Here is a 22567-nt window from a genome sequence, read left to right as displayed (position 1 = left end):
GGTAAGTAAAGGCGGTTGGTCGTTGGGCTGGCCACTTTATATATAATTTTAATCGTCGGCTATAAAAACCGATGAATTTGACATCATCTGCCACCTTAGATGTGAAGGTCTGAATGGAATATCTTTAGCATTTTCTAAAGCAACAAGTTAACAAACTTATCTAGATCATTCTTAATTTTAGATTTAATTATTTAAAATAAAAAAGATCCCTCTGTTGTGACACGGTTACTATGTGTGGTCTACTGTGACACACGGTCAAGTGTTGGGTATCGGAGAGTTAGGGGACTTGCGGGAAGTGACGAGTGGTTTGTAAATATGCAGAAGAAAGTTGGTTATCTGTAGATAATGTTAGCCTTGTAAATTTGTTATGCTTGAATGCTTCACAATAAAGGCAGTTTATACTTAAAATGACTTGTTTCTTCACACCCTCATAGAAGTAAACAATTATCTTTAGCCTAAGTGTATTAGGTTTTTATTTTCAAATCTTCATAGATGAAGCATGTTAAAACTGCGGGGGATGGTTGTGAGCAGGATTCAAACTCGGGACAATTATGACAACAGTCCGACGCGCATACCACACAAGTTAGCCGATATTATTTACCACAAGAGCATATTTTTCTAACAGATTGTCTTAATGTTTTAGCTGACAAATCTTATCCATAACCATTCTATTAAATCCATTTTCTTCAAGCTAACCTTGTCCAGCATTTGTCACATCAAAGGTAATAAGGTATCACATTCTGTTTCATTTCTTACAATATTTTTCCTATTTGATACAATGTTTGCATTTAATTAGCTTGCTAGTTCTTTCTGGGCGTTACAAATCTAGATACTTGAATAGCGGCATAAATTTGTCTTCAATCTGCCGAAAAGGTAAGTTTTTTTTTTTTAAAACTACCTTTATACTAACAGTCTTAAAACATTATTTAGTGCCTTTCGCATTATTACGACTTGTGTCAGGATTTTCTAAGACACATGTCGCCTGATTAAGATAACGTTTATTATATTATACGTTGTTTGAAAGTACCTTAAGATTCAAAGTTGCAACCTTCCATATTATGTATTACGACAGTACGCTAAGCATTACAATCGTGTCAACTTTAAATCCTGAACATCATTGCGACATTTCCGCCATTAGATTTAATCTGAACAAAAAAACGTTGTCCACAATGGCGTGTAGGTGTAAGACGTCGGTCACTTGAACTCATTTGAACAACACGTTTCCTGACTCGTCAGAGCTCGTTCATTGTTACTCTAAACAAAAATAAATAAAGCAAACATGAGTAATGTGTACTCGCTGCACGCAGTCCATCTATGTTGTCAAATAATCTAACAGAAGTCAACCTCTGAAACACATCGGTGGATTCACATAAGTACAATAAATTGTCGATGTAAGTCTATTCTATGTTTCTGCTATACTTCCATCATAAAAACAAGTGCTCTTTTACTTTCTATAAATGTTCTCTATAAAGTACGTGAATAATAACTGAAACATTTTTTTTATATAAAATCATCGGCAATGCAGACGTCATCCTCAAGGGAGATCCCTTCCCCGAAAAAATAAGGAATATACATTTTTATAATGTGCAAATTTATTTTAAAAGAAAATAAATTGAAATTAACTGTATTTGATTTCCTCACAAACATGAACTGCTATTGTACTAATATTATTAAGTGAAGTTTAATTGAAGATTTATTTATTTGAAAGACTGCCGGGGGCGAGAGTCCTAAGAATCTTGTATTGGAGCTTCACTTTGTTAGATCCAGCTAGTTTTATGTATTAACAATAATGGTTACAATTTTGTTTTATGCTGAAGGAAATATATGTCACAACATAATAGCCACGTAAGTACTGTACTCCTCATTAATTAATTCAGCGTTGAATAGGGTATTTTGTAAAATAGTAATGGAATAAGATGAGATTCATATTCACATTATAAACATCATTAGTAAAATCATTAAATTGAGAAACACTACAGAACAAAGGAATAAAAAGTAAAGTAGCAATAATGCATAAAACACTTAATCATAATTAACAAATAGAAAAAAACTAATAAAATATTATGAAAGACACAAAGACAGATGCACATTTCTTATTCCATATGCTAAGACAAACTCGTAAAAGAGCTCCTTCTTCCCTATTGCCATTAAATTATTGAATGGGGTGCCTGAATCAGCCAGGAAAACCAACGCCTTAGAAGAGTTTAAGTCTCTGATTAATATTCATGACTAGATTCACATGAAATACGTAGGGCGCATTTATCTTTTCTTTGAACTAACGTTTGTAATCCATAAAATAATTGTTAATTTTTTTTTTGCCGTCAATTTTTTTTCTGCATTTTTAAAAGCATTTTTTTATCGTTTCAGGCTAAATACGTTACATTTGAAAAAATGAAAACAACATCTACAATGAAAACAACATCTACAATGAAAACAACATCTACAATGAAAACAACGAATCAAGTCACTTTGAATACAACAGGTACTAATGTCTCTGGAGTACTAAAGACATTAACATCGTCTCTTCGGACTGACAGCAGGCCAACACGTAAGAGTGAGAAATACATTTGTTTGTGAAGAAATGGTGATCACAACTTAAATAGACAATGAAAGTAACACTCAAAGTGAATTGACCATAAGAAATGTCATTGAATGAATCTCGCTCACTTAACTCTCAGAATATAGCTGACCTCGCTCCTTCGTGTCAGGGTTACGTTTGAAGCCTTAGCTCGTTTCCCCGGACAATCAACATGCACCTTCGTGCGTAGAATAAATAACTAACTAGATGTTAACTATATAACGTTTAATGAGATGAAAGTAATTTACAATGGACAACAAGAAGAAGTAATATATCATTGAATTTAACATTTATATTATAGCTGTTATGTTAATTATAAATAAGCATTCTGCACCTTGCTGTCCTATATTACTAACACACATATTCGTGAGTATTCGGCTTTAACGCAACAACAGTACAACTTTGGCCCACTGCTGAATCTAGACTAGTGTAGATTCAACCTACAATCCCTTCGATATCTTCCTGTAGAGAAGTAAGATCGACAAATTGAAAAAACAAACCCAATAAACTATGGCTGCTAAACAAATGCGAAATGCAGTTAAGTCGTAGATACTCATCCTTAAGAAGGGTACACAGACAAACCTCAAAGAAAAGTTATCTACACTATAAAGTAGAAAGTAAGACGTATGTATGTATTTCTCGCATAGAAATAAAAATCTTTTGACCAACATAAATGTTCCTTGGGTACTAACTGGAATCGTAGCGCAGGTATAGTAGCCCTAAAACAAACTTAAGACCCTCAAAAAAAAATTGCCCAACTTTATGAAAGTATTACTATTTCGTAGATCTAGGCCATGTTTACATAAGACAATATCGAAAGGATCTATAACTGGATCTAATTTTAAGAACTACACTTTGACACATGAAAATACTAAATATAGTCTATTGATTTCATTATTTAATAAAATGATCTTCAAATGTGTTTTTCAAAAGCATTCTTACATAAATTCGTTCCTTATATCTGCGAATTTAGAAGTCCTGACGTACTTTAGAATCCAATTAAACATGTTTACATGAGACAAAAGGGAAAGGTTTCGCATGCGCAGAGCGAAGGCTCCACGCTTGCACACAAAAATCCGATGCCTAAGCCTAACTCTAAATCTTGATCTAATTCTAAGATGACAGATCTACTTTATACTTTAACACATGAACATACTAAATTTAGTCCATTTATTTAATATTTAAATCAAATTAACCTTCAAATTTGTGTTTCTTAAGAATTTTTACGTACATTCGTTCGCCATAGATGCAACTCTATTCTTGATATCGAGCGCTTGTAAATATATATCTATACACAATGTTTTCATTAAAAATTTGGATTTAGGTCGATTAGCTATTGTTTAGCTCTATTCATAATATTTTTAGCGGTCACGAAATGGGAAAAGACGCTATTAGTTTTGTGTTGCCTGTCTGACGTCTTCCGTCCATCTGTCAATTTAGATCTCAGAAATTAGAAGAGAAAATGAAAATCGGCCATCATGATATTTTAGATCATTCAAAGTTCTGATGCAACGGCTCCTTTTTTTCTTTTCCGAAAGTGAACCATCTAATTTTTAAAACTATCTATGCAAGCAGATTTTTCAAAACAATACACCACTTTTCAATAAAAAAATTCAGGGGAAGTAAGTCTTATTAAATGTTCACAAGCTTCTTCATTAATAAATTAAGTTTCATTCATAGATTTGCGCTTTGGTTGAAAAAATATGCATCTAAGGTCACAATGGAAAAGTATCAATAGATCATTATAAAATAGATTTTCCATTTATTAATTATCTCATGAAATAGAATACTGATTCAAATGTTGTTTTTAAAAATAATTTTAATACGAACTTTGTTTTAGTTGAAAGTTAAAAAAAAAAACGAACTTCTTTTATAGCTAGTAGTTTTGACATATCTTCATGATACACTTCTCAAGAATCTAAATTAGACTCAATAGAGGCCAGATGTAGATCTGGATTTAGATTTAAACGTATTAAACAATTTGAACAAAATTTACATCTAAAATTTATTAAGCAAATGGTTTATCTTCTTACAGTTAAGAGGTGCAGATTTTTTATTATGTAAACCGTAGTATCACATTAAGAGGTGAACAGCATGGTGTATTATCTTATCTTCTTATCTTATCTTATATAATACAGACGTTACTTAAAAAAAGAAGATGATTACGTCCTACGCGTCATGCATTGAGTTATAAGTATTAACCAATGACTTAAATTCTGCCAAGTCAATGATTTTCCTGGCTAGCTCAGGCAATCCATTCCGTGCTCTAATAGCACTAGGGAAGAAGAATAGTTATACAAATTTGTCCTAGCATATGAGATGAGGAATGTTCCTTTATCTTTGTGTCTTTCTGAGTATTTTATTCAATTTTGAATTTTGTATTTGAAGATTATGGTTCAGTGTTTTATGTATAATTGCTACTTTACTTTTGAGTCTTCTGTCATGAAAGCTTTCTAAATTTTGTGATTTTACTAAATGTGTTACTCTAGTCAAATGTGAATATTCGTTTGTTATGAATAACACTGCTCTATTTTGAGTCTGTTCCAGTTTCTAAATGTTTTCTGGAGTTGAGGGGTCCCAAACAGAGGATGCATATTCTATTATTGGTTAGTGCGCTAGTAAAATTATCAAGGCGGTCAGCCGCGATAAAGAAATAAAATAAGATGTACAAATACGTATAAGGTTGCATCAACGATTAATCGAGCAACGTAGCATTAATAGATAAATTCAATACATAAATATACATATGCCATGTTTACGTTTTCTACTTACGCCAGTGAGAAATACACAATGCACTATTGAATATAAATGAAATAATAAAATACACATGATAATATCCAGTGAGAAATATGCACAAAGTAATTAAGTGGAACTGTGGTTAAGTTCGGCTTACCACCCGGTATTCCTCTAAGAGTAAGAATAAATGAAATAGTCCAGACTCGATTGCCAGCGAGAGAGAAATGAGCGGGTCTGGTTTGACTAAGTCTCCTTATAAAGGTCTGGGAGAGATGGGCGGAAACAGGAAATGCGATAGGCCAAAGACTCTCTCGTAGGTGAAGTCCGACAAGAGTCGCACCTTGGAGTGTCACGAGGCGTGTTGACCCGAGTAATCTCTTTGATCAAAGAGAGACGTGGGAGAGGGGGGGGGGGGAGAAAAAGTTACTTGCATTCCACCCAAGGTGGTGTCAACTGCGACCGTCAGACACCCGGCGGGTAAGACCAAAGAGACTGTGTGTTTATCTTTCCCCGATCAAGGAGAGATAAGTGAAAGGACGCGGCCTAGCTATCTCCAAGGTGGTTGACTAAGTCTAGCCTAAAGAGGAAAAGGTGGGGCGGGTGAAGAAATTGGGGATAGAACGGGGAAATAATTAAAATAAAACAAATAAAATAAATAATAATTAATGCTGTGATAAAGTTGAGTGACTCTGACAGCAAGCTTTTGACTTGTCACACTGTGATGCTGGTCAGTGTAGCCCTATGAGTAATCAACCGACACATGCAACAAAGGCATGTGTACTTAAAAAAAGCAAGGTGTAGGTCAACGGTGTTTTTTTTTGGGGGGTATCTGACTATGAACTATGTGTTGTTTTTAAAAAAGGTATTTCGATCAAGTGAGTCTGACTGAAATAGAGACAAGAACGATATATTTGTTTCGACAAGTTGTGTATAGCTGTTCTATTCAGACATTGACTTCTGCCCATTTGTAAAGTATTGGATTGTTTTCTCTTCATTATTTATTACACTCATTAAAGTGTCTCGTTAGATCAGAGCCCAAGTTGTCTGGTTCTTGACTTAGCCACATTGTTTTGTCAAAGGGTTGAGAGAGAATCGTAACAACTGGTATTAGAAGTGGCACGCTTTGATGGCTTCTATAAAAACCTTTGAACAACTTCTTGTCAAGGAACTGAAGCGGGAGCTCCGCGAGCGTGGGCTGAAGTTATGCGGAAACAAATATGCCTTTGCAGCACATCTCCGGCAAGCCCTACTGGATGAAGATGAGGACCCAGAGACATATTTGTTCGAAATAGAACCGGATGTGGTGAAGCTCTTGAGTGAAATGCAGGAACAGATGAACTCGGGTCAGATAAACATCAAAGTAAAGACAAAATGGATTCGGGAATCAAAACCGAGTTGTTGACCATGAATCACGCGATGGAGGAGACAATAAACCAAAGAATAAACACTATAGACGAGCGGATGAACCAAAGGGTTGATGCTGTGGAATTGGCCATTGAAGAAATATAAACTCAAGTACAAGGTGGAATGACCAATTCACAGGAGACTAACGTTATGTCACGTGTATCATAAGTGTCTATGAAAATAAAGCCTCCAGCTTTTATTGGTTCCGTTTTCTGGTCTTTCTACAAACGACAATTCGATGCTGCGGCCAAATTGAACAGCAACAAGGAGAAAGCGACAGCCCTTGTACTAGCCTTGAGAGGAAAAGCTTCTGAACTTCTCCAGTCCATTCCGAACCATCAAGATTACGCTGCTCTTGTCCAGTTTATGAAACTCAGATACGGGGACGAGCATCTACAAGAAGTTTATCGAGTCCAACTGAAGACCCGTCAACAACGTCCCGATGTAACATTACAAGAGTTAGAGACGGACATAGAGCGCCTAGCCCATCTTGCTTACACATTACAAGAGTTAGAGACGGACATAGAGCGCCTAGCCCATCTTGCTTACACATTACAAGAGTTAGAGACGGACATAGAGCGCCTAGCCCATCTTGCTTACACGTTACAAGAGTTAGAGACGGACAGAGCGCCTAGCCCATCTTGCTTACACATTACAAGAGTTAGAGACGGACATAGAGCGCCTAGCCCATCTTGCTTACCCAACAGCCGCACAAGACTTTCTGGAAGGAATTATCACAGATGCCTTCATTAATGCTTTTCGAGACTCAGAGCTGAAGAAAGCCGTCAGAATTAGTGGCAAGCGAAGCACTGATGTACGCTCTTTCATACAAAGTCGCTAAAGAGTCATCTGAGAACATTCAGCAAGTTCGAAGGCTGGAAGTCAAAAAGGAAGATCTCACTCAAATTTTTAAGAGGGTGACAAAGACACCTGACGAACGTAGAAAATCTCAAATAGCAGAAGGTCAAAGGAGGGCCCGTGCACGTTGTTGGAACTGTGGTGGACTTGGCCATCCACAAAGAAATTGCGCAAGAAGGTCTCCTAGACAAACAGTAACCCAGCACCGAGCAGAAACGGATACAAGACCAGGTTCCCACGATTATCAGGGAAACTAGCTCTCGGCGGTTTCGAGGGGCGGAAACCGGCGACCCAGAAAATGAGAGCCCCCGCAACCATCATTCCAGTCGCCGTGCTAGGGCAAAGTAAAAATCTCAGAGTCAGAGGGAAAATTGGACCTCAGAAGTTTAGTTTTCTCCTGGAGCCTGGTTTCTCTCGATCAATCATTCGGCCTGGAAATGTTAACAAGAACAAGACGACCATTGTAAGGGCTTATACGTTGAAAAACAGCTAGCGGAGAAATGATGCCTATAAATGGACTGACATATATTTAACTCGAGCTAGGGAATCAATCATTCAAACATGAATTTTTTTATCGCTGACATCACTGACGACTTAATTATAGGGCTCGATTTTATGCTGAAATTTGTATTTTCCCTAAATATTGACGGAGGCACCTTGAAATGTGGAGACATTGACTTTATTATTTATTACACTCATTAAAGTGCCTCGTTATATTAGAGCTCAAGTTGTCTGATTCTTGACTTAGCCACATTGTTCTGTCAATGGTTGATAGAGAATCGTAACAATATGTTGTTCCGGTTTTTTTAAGTAAATATAGCATATAAATGCTTAATGGAAATCTTTGCACTGACTTATATTTCATTAACTATGAAGTTGTTCCTGATATAGCTTTTATTAAAAAAATTATGTCAAATTTTATTAACTTACATATTACCCTTATATTCTTGGACAACAAGTCACTATAGTTTAATTATTGATACCCAATTTTTCCGTATTTTACTAGAAATTTTCTAGAAACGATTATTGAAAAACATTTTTAGACTAATTTATCATTGAGTTTTCTTTGCTGAAAAAAAAAAACCTAAATTTTTTTAATCTGAAAAAATGTTCCGGATTTAATTTAGAAAAATAAATAAAACTACAATACTTAAATACTTAAATAAAACTACAATACTTAAATTTTCTTTTAAATCGTCGCCAAAATTGTTCCGAATTTTATATGAAAAATCTTCTTACACAAATATCTGTTTTGAAATTCCTCTTCTAATAAATGAAACAAATAATCTTCTTCTCATTTACGAATATCGGCTGTTCCGGATTTTTATGAAAAACATTCTAACTCCATTTATAAAAAATTGCACTTCTGTCATACAATACAGTTAATTTTCTAGCTAAAAATTTTAAAATCTAATTATCGTTAATATTATGTTCCGATTTCATAGGAAAACAACTTCCTAACACCAAAATATAGTATAAAAATCTCTTCACAAGGCTATGGTACATTTAATTTCTATACGAGACCATCCCAAAAATTTAATTAACGGAATTAGATTTATCTAGAATTCTCTTTTTCTTTCACTATAAATACAAATATCCGGAACAATCTATTATAGATACTTAAAATTAATGCGTATATCAAATATTCAATAGCTTTTAGTTGTTTCTATTTTTGGTATTAACATGACGGACAGACAGATTGATGGACAAAACGCACAAAAATGTGGTATATATATATATATATATATATATGGAAATTTGTCTTACAATTTGTGCATTACACCAACCAAAAAAGCATTATAACAATGTACATTCACACCAGACTCACTCATAATTTACATGTGAAAAGTTTATATCAGATTGATTCTATTTAATGATTTGATTGCCAGGGGAACAAAAGAGTGTTTGTGTCTGTTTGTCTTTGCTATCGGTGTCTTGTATCTCTTTTGTGATGTATATATCTTTATGAAAAATCTTATAAAAATGAGATAAATATATCTTGAAATAAATTCTATTAGAATTCGGTACATTATAGTCTATGAACCCTCGTAAAATTTCTCGTGTTAATAAAAGCATTTTTTGTTACTAGTCCATTATGACGTAATGGAATTTTTTTCTAATGAAATGCTTCAAGAACTCATTCAGTGCACAATGTCTATGAACCCTCAATTATTGGCTCGTATTGATGTAGACATTTTTAGTCTGACTAGTAGTGGATTTTTTTCCTTTGATGTCATATGGAATTAATTCTTTAAATGAGATGCAAAAAGAACTCACTTGGTGCACCAATGTCTATGAACACTCGATAACTTGCTCGTATTGAAGACATTTTTAGTCTAACTTGGTCGAGTGACGTAGTGGATTTTCTCATTTGACGTCATATGGAATGGATTCTTTAAATAAAATGTTAAAACAACTCATTAATGAATTTTTGAATTTTATTAAATCTCGTTATTTGACTCGTATTTTTAAAATATGTAATAGCTTGATTTAGATCTAATCTAGATTGTTTAAACTAGATCTAGATTTTTAAAAAAAGTATACCTAGATTTTTTAAACTAGAATTATATTCTAATTAAAATTATTGTTGACTCTAGATCTAGAATTTCTAGGTCTAGTTTAGACTGAAAAAGGCTAGTTCAAAAGGCTATAAAGAATTTCAATTTCTAGACTTAAAGTGTAGATTTTGATTTCCAAATGTCTAGATTAATATTGCACTGTCATAATATACTAAAACTATTCTACTTTTTAAAATTTAATTTTGCATTCAGTCTATTGATAGATTATCTATTTTTGTATTTCCATAAATCTAATCTAACTTACTTAGACTTAGGTCCTCCCGCGCCGTTCGGGGCATTGGGCAGCAAGCTGTCTCCATAAAGATCTGTCGTTGGCAATGTCTGAAGCCTTCTCCCACCTGGTGTCTATTGTTCTGAGATCCTCCATGAAGGTGTGGCGCCAAGTAATACAAGGACGTCCCTGTTTGCGCTTTTCTCGTATTTGTCTCCATGTCATCGCAACTCTTGGTATAAGTAGTTCATTTTGTCGTAGAACATGCCCTGCAAACCTCATGCGACGCTCTTTAACAACCTCACTAAGTGTCCCAGTTCGGCAAAGGATTTCCATGAGATCCGCCTCAGACATCTTTGTTGAGCCACATTTAGCCTTTTCTCAATTTTGACAGATGACTTCCATGTCTCACATGCATGTGTTGCAGTTGGGATAACAATTGTGTTGAGAAGGTGTATTTTTTTTCTAGAGCCCAATGGCTTGGCTTGTCCAAATAGGCTTCAGCCTTTGGAAAATGCTCCCTGCTTTTCCTATTCGGCACACTACATCATGGTAAGCATCCCCATCATTTGTTATGATGCTGCCAAGGTACGTGAACTTGTAATTGAAGCTCTTCCTTGACTCACCAAGTCTGACGGGGGCACCCTTTGCCTTATATCCCACTAGCATAATTTTAGTCTTATCCAAGTTTATGCGGAGGCCAATTTTGGATGCTTCTCTATCTAGGCTCTGCGTCATTTCCTGTTTGCCTTTATTTGTAGCCCCGAGTAATCTTATCTAAATTACATCTAAATTATTCCAAATTGTTATTATAAATCTAGATCTAGTAGATATATATCTTAAGAGTGCTAAATCAGAAGTTTAGTTTATGTAGATCTACATCCTTATTCTAGTTCCGTTTAAATGAAAATGCCAATAGCTCTGTTGATAACTGTGCTGAGACAACGAAGTACAAGCACGATACATATGTTCTTTTTTTTGTTTTCAATTACAAATCAATGCTGAAATATCTAAAATCGCTCGTCTGATATGTTGTACTTATCCAGTAGATGCCATGCCGTAATGTGTAATATATCTCTTTATCGATAATAGGCTATTAGTTTGTAACCAGTTTGTTATTAAGAGCAATGCCTGGTCTTGCGGTTAGCGTGCCGAACTAATTATCTTGACTGTCCCGGGTTTATACCCTGCTCGCTACCATCCTCCGTCGTCCAGCGAGAATTATTTTTAACTTAGAAGAAACATTCGAAACATGTATAACAGAAGAAAAAACATTTTTTACAACGCAAATGCAACTTGAAACATAATTACTTTTGACCATCAAAATAAAATTACTTCTTGAATATTCTTTGCGAATAGGCGGATCCGACTCAGAAGGGGGCCGCCCCTGAGTAATATGTTAATTATATATATTTTGAAAAAATCTTTTCTTTCTTTTTTTTTTTAGGATACCTCAATTTTGCTTGTGACATCTGTTACATATTTGGGATCGTTGGGATTTTGCCTCTTTTACTTGCCTATTTTGTGGGCTTTCTTTTGGGGTTCTCTGTCTCATTTTTTTGCTTGCTTTTATATTTTTTTAATAACACCAAGAAAAAAAGAAAAACACATTTCTCTTTAGTTATTTATCTGTATTTGTGTGTGTGTCTTTTGCACTACAGGTGTATATGATGAAATACTATTTATTAATTGTTGTTTCAAATTCAATTCTACTTATATGCATACTAAATAGATTTTTTCTCTTAAAAAAAGAAACAATTTTTATTGTAAATGTTTGTGGTTAGTATGACAGAAATTAGTAAGTTAGTAATACAATTAAAAAAAAATAAATTTGGATACATAATTAAAATCAATCGTGCCGATGTGTTAGAACTATGTTACCAGTGTTTTTATTTTTTACTATTAATAGTGAATATTATTTTAAAAAATGGTGTATTTTTTATGAAAAAAGTGTTTGCATAGTTGATTTTAAAAATAAAATTTATCACTTTCATAAAAGAAAAAAAGAATCCATTGCATCAGAACTTTAAAAGATCTAAGATACCATGATGTCGGAATTTTCAATATCTTTTCTCGTTTACGAGCTCTAAACGGGACGGACGGATAGGCGGACAGGCAGATCACACAAAGCTAATAGCGGCTACTTCTTTTTGAAAAAAGAAAACGCATTTCATTTTGAGTGTTTTTCTAATCATTTTAAAATAGTTTTAATAAAGTCTTCTTGGTCGTCAATAACTATATATTGATGGCTTTTAATCACAGATATATAAATTGAATTTTCATTGATATTTAGTCTAGGTTAATTATATTAACTTTTTATTTTTGCTTCTTTTGAGAATCCGTTATTGTACCTAACATCTCTTTCTGGCTTGCATATTATATGTTATGATTCATTTATTTCTTCAGAATCTCATCATTTATTTGTCATTGTAATTTTGTTCTTAATTCCCTAAAATATTAAGGCTTTGTGTTTGACAGAAATAGACCTACTTGGAAAAAAGATTACGAATTAACATTAAAGTGCATATCCTTATTTGTCTCTCTTTTCAGGTCTACCAAACAAAGCCAAACTTCAAACTGCCTATATAGCTATGTCATTGATGGGAGTGATAACATTTATCGCTATTACCTTGTTGATAATCGTCTGCGTCTTTTATGTCTACCAAATGTAAGTTCACTTTATGTTTTGTCTGAGTTCATGTGGATCTCCCCCAGGGCTCACACTAGTGTCAAAAGCTAAATTATAATGTGAATTATATTGTTAGTTAGAACATATACAACACATGTCAAATCTAACTTAGACTTAACATTGAAACTTTCTGTTGGAGTGAGAAGATTGTTCAAGGAAATATACTTATTCTTATGATAGTTTCTAGTATGTGTTTTAAGTGTTTAAATTTCCAACAAATAATATATTAACATATTTGATAATAATATTAATTAATCAAAATATCAGAGTAACAGAGATTTTACTTTGATCAAGCCCTAATACAGAATATTAGTTCATTATTATAATTACATGTAACGCACTAGCGGATCTTGAACTGTGGGGCGGGGGGGGGGGCGATTTTCGAAACCCTAACCCTCACGCCCAGTAAAACTTAACCCTATGCATAAACGTGCTTACAGAATAAATAAATATATATATATATATATATATATATATGCATAAACGTGCTTACAGAATATATATATATATATGCATAAACGTGCTTACAGAATATATATATATATATATGCATAAACGTGCTTACAGAATATATATATATATATATATGCATAAACGTGCTTACAGAATATATATATATATATATATGCATAAACGTGCTTACAGAATATATATATATATATATGAGAATAAAGTAAAGCAGTGTCTCTCAACCTTCGGCGAAAAGACAAACAGTCATGTCGAGGCCTTTCTCTTGCAAGGGGTCTGGGGGAGCGCTGTAAGCTTCCTCGGTTGGGTTCGGGGAGAAGCCCCGACGACAAAAGCGTTTTCTTGCATTCTTCACTGCAGAAAAGCATTCTCCTGACCTAAAGCTCATTATATTCATCCTATTATAAAGGACCTTTTGAAAAATGTTGAAAAATATTCTAATATGAATTTATAGGTCCTTAATACATTGCAAATAAAACCGATTTGTCCATTGAAAAGACAAAATACCCCACATATTTAGATTAAGGATTTGATGATCGCCGCCGAAAAAAAAATATTCGATAAATAACATTCAATAACATTCGAGCATAATGTGAGTTCTAGTCCTAAATGTATTTAACTAGAAAAAGATCAGATTGAGGAAAGGTTGGAAAAAGGTGACTAGGAAAAGATTATCTGGGTTTAGAACTCATCTCAATCTTGACTCTTGTACTGAAAAATTTCGTTTGAATTATAACTTTTTCAAAGCAAAGTCTTTATTAAAATAATTAAGATAAATTCATGTGAAATTAGATAAACTCTGCCTGGAAAGGGGAGGGGCGGTAGAGTGAAAATGATTAATCTTCGCTCCTTTATATAATTTCTGCTAATGGTTGCATTTGGCATTATAGAATAGGAGTGTGGCGACTCGATATAAGAATTTAATTTATAGCGTATATAATTTATAATAGCGACACTTTTTTTTAACTATAACTCTTAACTATAATACAAAAAGAAAAAGTATTGGTTTGTCCTATGTGCGAAAGGCGATTGCATGTATCGCCCCTCCCACGTGATACAACCCTTTTTTATTTCATATTCACTAATCATAAAATTTGAGATTATTAGAGTGTGGTGCGACATAGTATACAATGGTTTCACATATCAATACGTAGTTTATATTATATACATATTCAACTAGATTAGTTCACATAATATAATTTCTCCATAAAAATAGGACCGCCCCCCCACTCAGATGGCTGGAGTGGGGAGGGCAGTACATGCAATCGCCCTCCCCCCAACCCCACCGAATCGGCCAAAATACCAGAAGAGGAACGACATAGTATAAAATTTATATATTGATTCAACTAATTTTGTTCACAAACTATGATTTCTCCATAAAAGTAGGACCGCCCCCCTCCCACTCAAAGGGTGTAGGTGGGAAGGGCAGTAGATATATTCGTCCTCCCGCCCCGATCAGCCAACAGGGGAACGACATAATATAAAGATCGGTTAAAATACCAATAACAAATTTTAATCATATAGGTATTTAATTGATTCTATTAGCAGTCTGTGATTTCTACAAATAAATTGGACCGCCCCCCCACTCGAAATTTTATGGTGGAGGGGCGGGATTGATGTCCGTCCCAGCCCCACCATATCGGCCAACATACTATATAAATAATTAATATATATTATTAACATAAGTAATAAATTAGTATATAAATTGTGTGAATTTTATACAAGTGTTACTAGAGTGATTCTAGTTTTTTGCTAATTCTAATAAAATTACAATTATTTTTCTCCACTGTTATGTCGCCTAAAAGTAATGCACACCAGACCTTCTCCACTGTTATGTCGCCTAAAAGTAATGCACGCCAGACCTTCTCCACTGTTATGTCGCCTAAAAGTAATGCTCGCCAGTGTGACAGGTGGGGAAATGTGATGTGTGTTTGGCACGTTTAATGTCTAGGGGATGATTATTTTTAAAGCTATCACACACCAACCTATCAGCATATGAATCGGGAGCAGACACGCAACGAGACAAAGCAATGAAAGATAGATACAAAAGTTAAAATGAAGGATATTTATTTACATAAGTATACATATAAGAATAAAAAGGGGGAGGGTTTGCTTCTATCTCTAAATAATACTAGCTTTAATCATCACTCTTGCATTTAATAAGAGAGTATGTCACTTTGTCTTCTGACTTAGCTGGTTGTCCTGTTGATGTCGCAGCTGGCTGTGTCCTGGCTTGAGGTTCTGCAGCTGGAGGTGGCGCTCTAGCGGATAGAGGGACGCCGGTGATATAGTTCTTGTGGAGTCTCAATCCCCAAAATCTAATATCTGTAGTGGGCACAGTAGGGCGGGTGGCCGGCTACCGTGGGCACACGTGTACTGCGGGCAGAGCGGATCTGCCTGGGCAGCGTAGTTGACAGGATATGTCCAGTGAGTTGCAGAGGGTTGGCGTAGCTATGACGTCTCACACAGATCTGAATCTATAGGGACGTCGCACCTAATAGCTTGACAGGTGGGCTGTCGAATAGGCGGGCAATGCCGATAGCGCCAAGTGGTAGAGTTGAGTAGATCTCAGTAGGTAAGTGCAGTGCTGAATAGCACTAAGCACAGATGCAGGTAAATAGATCGTTGATCCAATAAATAAATAGGCAGGTAAATCCAATAGATAAATAGGCAGACACCTGAGGGAGGCTGCGGATAAATAAAGACAAGTTAGGACATGTCTCTCATGCATCTTATCGATGCCCTCGACTGAGGTGCATTCGTCAGATTGGTAAAATTGCTTTAGAGCACAATAGGGAGATGATGACAAATGGGATTTGGAGAATAGATGGCTGATAGTAGCAATATGAAAATGTACATAGAAGGGGAAATAATAATATAAAATGTACATATAAGGGGAAATAATAATCTCAAATAAACAACACAGGTGGATAGAGAAAGAAAAAGGGGGGGGGGTGAATTGGGCGGTGGTCGGCGACCAAGACGGTTTGTTTACATATGACCGTAGGTCGAGAACAATGGAGCGCGCTTGAATGGAGAGGGTGTCCGTTCAAGCGGCGCAACTCTCGTTAGAGTGAAATGACTACAGGGGAGATAATTCAATACAGGGGAGATAACTCATAACTCTTCACTAGTCGCAGTATCAGTGCGCTAGTAAAATTATCAAGGCGGCCAACCGAGATAAAAGAAATAAAATAAGATGTACAAAAATATATACATGGTTGCATCAACGATCAATTGAGCAACGTAGCATTAATAGATTAATGCAATACATAAGTAAATACATAGGACATGTTTATGTTTTCTACTTACGCCAGTGAGAAATACACAATGCACTAATTAAATATAAATGAACTAGGCAAAATACACATGATAAAATCCAATGGAAATATACACAGAGTAATTAAGATGGAACTTGTGATTAAGTTCGGCTTACCACCAGGTATTCCTCTAGGAGGGAGAATAAATGATATAGTCCAGACTCGATAGCTCGGCTCGAATGAGGAAGAGAGAGTCTGACTTGATTTGATTTATCTTATAAATGCCTGGAAAATGTGGGCGGAAACAGAATATATCCTAGGCTTAGAATTATCTTACACGTGGGTGAAGTCCGACAAGAGTCGCACCTTGGAGTATCACGCGGTGTGTTGACCCGAGTAATCTCTTAGATCAAAGAGAGACATAGGAAAAAGGGGGGGGGATTGACTTGCATTCCACACAAGGTGGTGTCCACTGCGGCTGTCAGACATCCTGCCGATAAGATCAAAGAGTCTGTGCGTATCTTTGCCCGGTCAAGGGAAGATAAATCGAAAGACGTGGCCTAGCTATCTCCAATGTGGTCAACTAAGCCTAGCCTGGAGCGGAAAAGGGGGTGCGGGGGAAGAATTTGGGGATAGGACGGGGAAATGACTAAAATAAAATAAATAAATAATGAAAAATAATAATTAATGCTGTGATAAATTTGAGTGACTCTGACAGCGAGTTTTTGACTTGTCACAGCCAGACCTTCTCCACTGTTATGTCGCCTAAAAGTAATGCACGCCAGACCTTCTCCACTGTTATGTCGCCTAAAAGTAATGCACACCAGATCTTCTCCACTGTTATGTCGCCTAAAAGTAATGCACACCAGACCTTCTCCACTGTTATGTCGCCTAAAAGTAATGCACGCCAGACCTTCTCCACTGTTATGTCGCCTAAAAGTAATGCACACCAGACCTTCTCCACTGTTATGTCGCCTAAAAGTAATGCACGCCAGACCTTCTCCACTGTTATGTCGCCTAAAAGTAATGCACACCAGACCTTCTCCACTGTTATGTCGCCTAAAAGTAATGCACACCAGACTTTTTATTTTCTTGTTTTTATGTCTGACTCAGTCCGGTACCTGTAAAACTTCAAAAGTTATTGAGCCGATTTAAAGTAACAAGATTTGTTAGAGACAGGCCCAGAACCACATTACCAAATCAGTGTAATGCCATCATAGATGTTCACAATAGCGAAGTGGATCAATTTCTTCTGTTTGATCTGGTTAGTACATAGTTTTACATATTGATCGATAGTCTACTTAATAATGATAAGAAATGTAATTGCTAAAGGCAGTAAAAGAGATTGGCTAAGTACATTTAAAGAAAAAAAACTAAAAAATTGTGTTTCTAAAAGGTTATTATGTGAATTCTTAGATCCATGTACAAGGTTGAATAAGTTGTTTTTAGCCACGCCGCATCAACGATAAAAGTTCTACAGGGACATTTTTTTAAATAAAAAGAATTTTTTATTTTAGATACCTAGAAGTTCATATTGTCATGTGTTCCACCATAAGGTAGGGAGTCGTTGCTAGTTCATTGACTAAGTGCCTTACACTTTTCACAAACGCAATGACATCTTATAGCCAACCATGCCTTTCGGTACTTAAATATTACGCTCATAAACAAACATAGCAAAATGCTGCAATGTGATTTTGTCATAGCAAAAAAAAAATATCTGTAATTTGCCTATTTTAAAAATCTTACAACTATTTAATTCAAAATATAAAAAAACGATATGTAATTCTAATTACTTACCTAGTTGATAAAAATGTATAAGTAGCTATTTTAGCTTTGTATTGTTTATTAATTTTAGAATGTCTTGCCTGAAAATATCTAGGATACCCCAACATCTGTAGTATCCAATACAGTGATAGATACAAAGTACAGTGACATAGATGTTAGCGATGATGAACTCTACATCAACAGTCCTTCTTTGAGCAGTTGTCACCTACTGCAGACACAAAAAGATGTTGCTGTCAAAGTCCCTTTAAATCCGCTCCTAAAGAGCCAAATATTTTCTGGCTCGGAGCCAACACTAAATTACAAACAGAAAACTTATGTCTCCAGAGTCAAGAAGAATTTATTTCATTATACAAACTGTCGAATACGTGAGGACCAAACGAAATTCAATCTGTAAGTAGATCTCTCTTTACACAATTGTGTAATGCTTTTATGTAGTGATGTTGCAATCAGAAAGCAGTCTTTTGTAATTTTTTTTTATTTCTGCTATCAGCTAACACTTTCTTCAATTTCACAATTAAACAAAGGTTACAAAGACAGTTTGTGTGAAACACAAACTCAAAATCAGCCCCCGAAGTGGTCCACATAGAGTCTTCACCAGGATTCGAACACAGGACTTCCAGTTCCATATTTTAAGAAAAAATCTGCTGGTATATATAATTTAAAAAATTAGATGGTTCACTTTCGAAAAAGAAAAAAGTAGCCGTTGCATCAGAACTTTTTCAGTGCACGGACCAAAGGTTTGCAACTCACTCCCGATTGATCTCAGACAGACAACATGCTAGACCACTTCTAAAATTAACATTAAGAACTATCTGTTTAAAACTTTTTTAGATTAATTGCCATTGTAAATGTAATGTCTGTGTTTGTAATGTTATTACAGCGCCTTGAGTCTACATTTTGCTTGTTAACAGCGCTTTATAAATATTATTATTATTATTATCATTATTATTATTAATGATTTAAAATATGATTCCGATTTTCATTTTCTCTTCTAGTTTCTGAGATCTAAACGGGACGAACGGACGGATGGACAGACAGGCCACACAAAACTAACAGCTTTTTTTCCCCTTTCGGGGGCCGCTAAAAACAAACAAAATAAACGCACGTAAACAAAGTGTCAATGTTCTCAAATATTGGTAGTGATTGTAAGTTCATTTGTAGAGCGCTCTACTAATAACGCGAATGTCGTAGGGGTTCGAGCACAATACTGGTCATTTTTAGCGACCCCCTGAAAGGGCGACTAACGCTATTAGTTTTGTGTAGTCTGTCTGTCCGTCCGTCCGTTCCGTCTATATCCCATAAACTCGAAAACTCGCTGACGTTGCAATATATAACTAAAGGGAAACGTTTCGTTTGTTAGGTTTGACCAAACAATTAGATCTATTAGATACTCATTCGTTAACATCAGTTAGGCCAGGTTCACATTTAGCTTCATCTTCACTTATCCCTTAATCTAATGGACCATTGGGTGAACCACCCAAGATCTGTCTATCATCTTTCTCCTTTTCTCCCTGTCCTTTGCCTTTGATAAAATTTCATTCACTCTTCTTCCTGGTACTGTTCCCTGAAGTAAGATCTTTGAGAGCCTTGATGACCTTGTGATGTGGCCACAGTCATGGAGTTAACGTTTTTGACAATGGCTAGCAGGTCATTTTGGGGTCTTATTGCTGTATTAATCCTCTTTCTAATTTCTTCATTCGTGATGCGGTCTTTGTAAGTGACACCTAGGATTCAACTATATCTTTATAAATATCAGTTCATCAAATATATATGAATATTATCAATGTAATAATAATAACATTAATAAATCTCCGTATCCTGTGGTATCAAGTCGTTAGTCGAACTAACAATACAATAGCACGTCTCTTCTTTTTGTATCGATGGAGATATGGTTGTATTGTTGATAGTTTGTAGTCCATAGTTTATTATATTCTATCTTATTATATTCTATCTATCTACCCAAGGGGCCGATTTTGAGTTTGTGTTTCCAACTTTCTTTTGTAACATTGTTTTCTATTTTTTTCAATGAGAAATAAAATATGATTCTTTACTTTAATTTTTTACAATGTATTGGCTTGCAAAATTTTATGGGTGTAAAAACAACAAAACCATAGCAGGTTAAGTTTTCGTCCATGGCAAGCAGGATAATTAGTGAAATGTGATTTAGTGAATACATGAATCATTCAAGGTCCTTACGCTTATAATATCAATAATATTACGTAAAATAGCATTCACTGGCTGATTCATTGATCGAGAAATGTCTTCAATTGTCGTACATATACACATGAGATTTCGTACACAAGTTTCGTTTTTTTTGACAGATTCGCGACTTGATGACTTCTTTTAGCGAAAAACCGCTAGTTTTCTATCAATTCTTTGTTTCTTTTTCATTTAATAATTTTAATATTTTAGAATTGCTTTTTTTACAACTACATTATAAATAGTTTGTTCTGTAGACTACGACAATTAAGTCACAGATTGTGATCTATCAAATTAAAATTAGATTGAGGTCAACATTACTGTTCTATTTTTAGATGCCCAATTCTACCCCAAAATGTTTCATGAAATAAATGTTCCTTATGATAAAGTATTTTTGTATAATTTTCAGTTTGTCTTTTATATGGACGAAATTCATCACTTCAAACTTACTTTTTATATCATACCCGTGTCTTTAAAATATGGAAGAGTAAACTTGGTTAGAACAGTGCATAATTATTTTAGTACATAGACAGCATTCGGATTAATAACAAGGCTAAAGAATTGTTCAACAAGCGCTGGTTAAAGGCACGACTTAAACATTAATTTCTACAAAGCTTATATCAAACAATTCCGTCTGTCTGTCTGTTCAAAAGTTTGTACACGTTTTTTCTCCCACACCCAATCTCGGATCAAGCTGAGATTTTGCACAATTATATCTTTTACCTGACAACACTAGAATCAATCAAAAATAATTTTTAATTAGTTAATTAACTATTGCTATTTATTTTGTTTGGTAGCTCTAACAAGGGAAAAAAATTTTACTTGACAGAAGTGTAGGTATTAGTTAAATTTGTCCCCTTTATAGGTCGTCGTCTAAGGCTTACTAAACACAAACATGAAATAGAAACAATAGATAACTATACAATCCTTCAATTTAATACGCTCTTCACTAGCAGAGTGGTTACCGTGTTGGCTTGAGAAGCCTGAGAAGGATTTAGCCCATGAGTTCTAATTGAGGTTGTTCACTTGTTTATATGAATAAATTTAAAAAACAAATCCCCTAGATACCTCGTACGTTCTCCCCCAAACATTTCCCAACTGTTCCAGACAAGTGATAGGATCATAGCGTAGTGAGAAAGACAAAAGCATGAAATTGAGCTAAACAAAAACAGTTGGTACACATATTTCTAATCGCACGGATTTGTTAGTCTTGATCTATTACAAATTTAATTACAAGACCGAACCAAACTAATTGGTACACGTTCTATAAGCTTCGTTTTTTAAAAGAAGTATTTTTTATTTGCTTGTTACATTATATTATGCATTAATTATAATGTATATGTAGGTAGGTAGCCTATGTATGCTAGAACGTATTTAAGACACAGACTTTGTTGTAACAATCCCTTGATTTCGTCTTCTTTTAAGTCAATGTCTGGAGTCTAAAAGCACTAGTGACATCTACAGCAACAGTCAAGAAGCTACACAAGTCTATTCTCACCTGCACGACTTCACCCAGTTCCAACAGAGTCCCAATGTTTACAACGGATGATGAGAAGACAAGTCAATGAAGACATTTTATAGCCAGATGTGACATTTTATAGCCAGATGTGACATTTTATAGCCAGATGTGACAACATTTGTATTTCTAAACATATGAAAATTGTGATGATTTTTTTTTTCAGGAAAACAAATTAATGTAATCATTGAATAGCTCGTCAATTTTGTAAGCGAGAGTCAGAAAACACAATTAAAATTTCTGTGAGAAATCAGAGAAAAATAAAAATGATAAGCATAAGTGTG

General features: G+C 34.9%; 1 protein-coding gene across 7 annotated transcripts; it reads left to right on the top strand.

Moving 5' to 3' along the window:
* The first annotated feature begins 339 nt into the window (after positions 1–339).
* Positions 340–22562, top strand: LOC106074462 (uncharacterized). Of its 7 annotated transcripts, none has more exons than XM_013235234.2 (7): positions 340–436; positions 797–873; positions 2368–2554; positions 12917–13034; positions 17897–18047; positions 18663–18958; positions 22193–22562. In XM_013235234.2, the coding sequence occupies exons 3-7, from the start codon at positions 2392–2394 to the stop codon at positions 22314–22316; spliced, it is 852 nt and encodes a 283-aa protein (XP_013090688.2). In that variant the 5' UTR covers positions 340–436; positions 797–873; positions 2368–2391; the 3' UTR covers positions 22317–22562. The 7 variants fall into 7 exon arrangements, with proteins under 7 accessions (XP_013090688.2, XP_013090687.2, XP_055889487.1 ...); XM_056033512.1 differs by lacking the exon at positions 340–436 and adding an exon at positions 1709–1845 and having other exon boundaries at positions 824–873; XM_013235233.2 differs by lacking the exons at positions 340–436; positions 797–873 and adding an exon at positions 463–722.
* Positions 22563–22567: the final 5 nt, after the last annotated feature.

This window comes from Biomphalaria glabrata, chromosome 6, assembly GCF_947242115.1.
Source record: "Biomphalaria glabrata chromosome 6, xgBioGlab47.1, whole genome shotgun sequence".
NCBI classification, from domain to species: domain Eukaryota; kingdom Metazoa; phylum Mollusca; class Gastropoda; family Planorbidae; genus Biomphalaria; species Biomphalaria glabrata.
The sequence above is the reverse complement of the archived record's forward strand: the minus strand, read 5'-3'. Positions and strand labels throughout refer to the sequence as shown.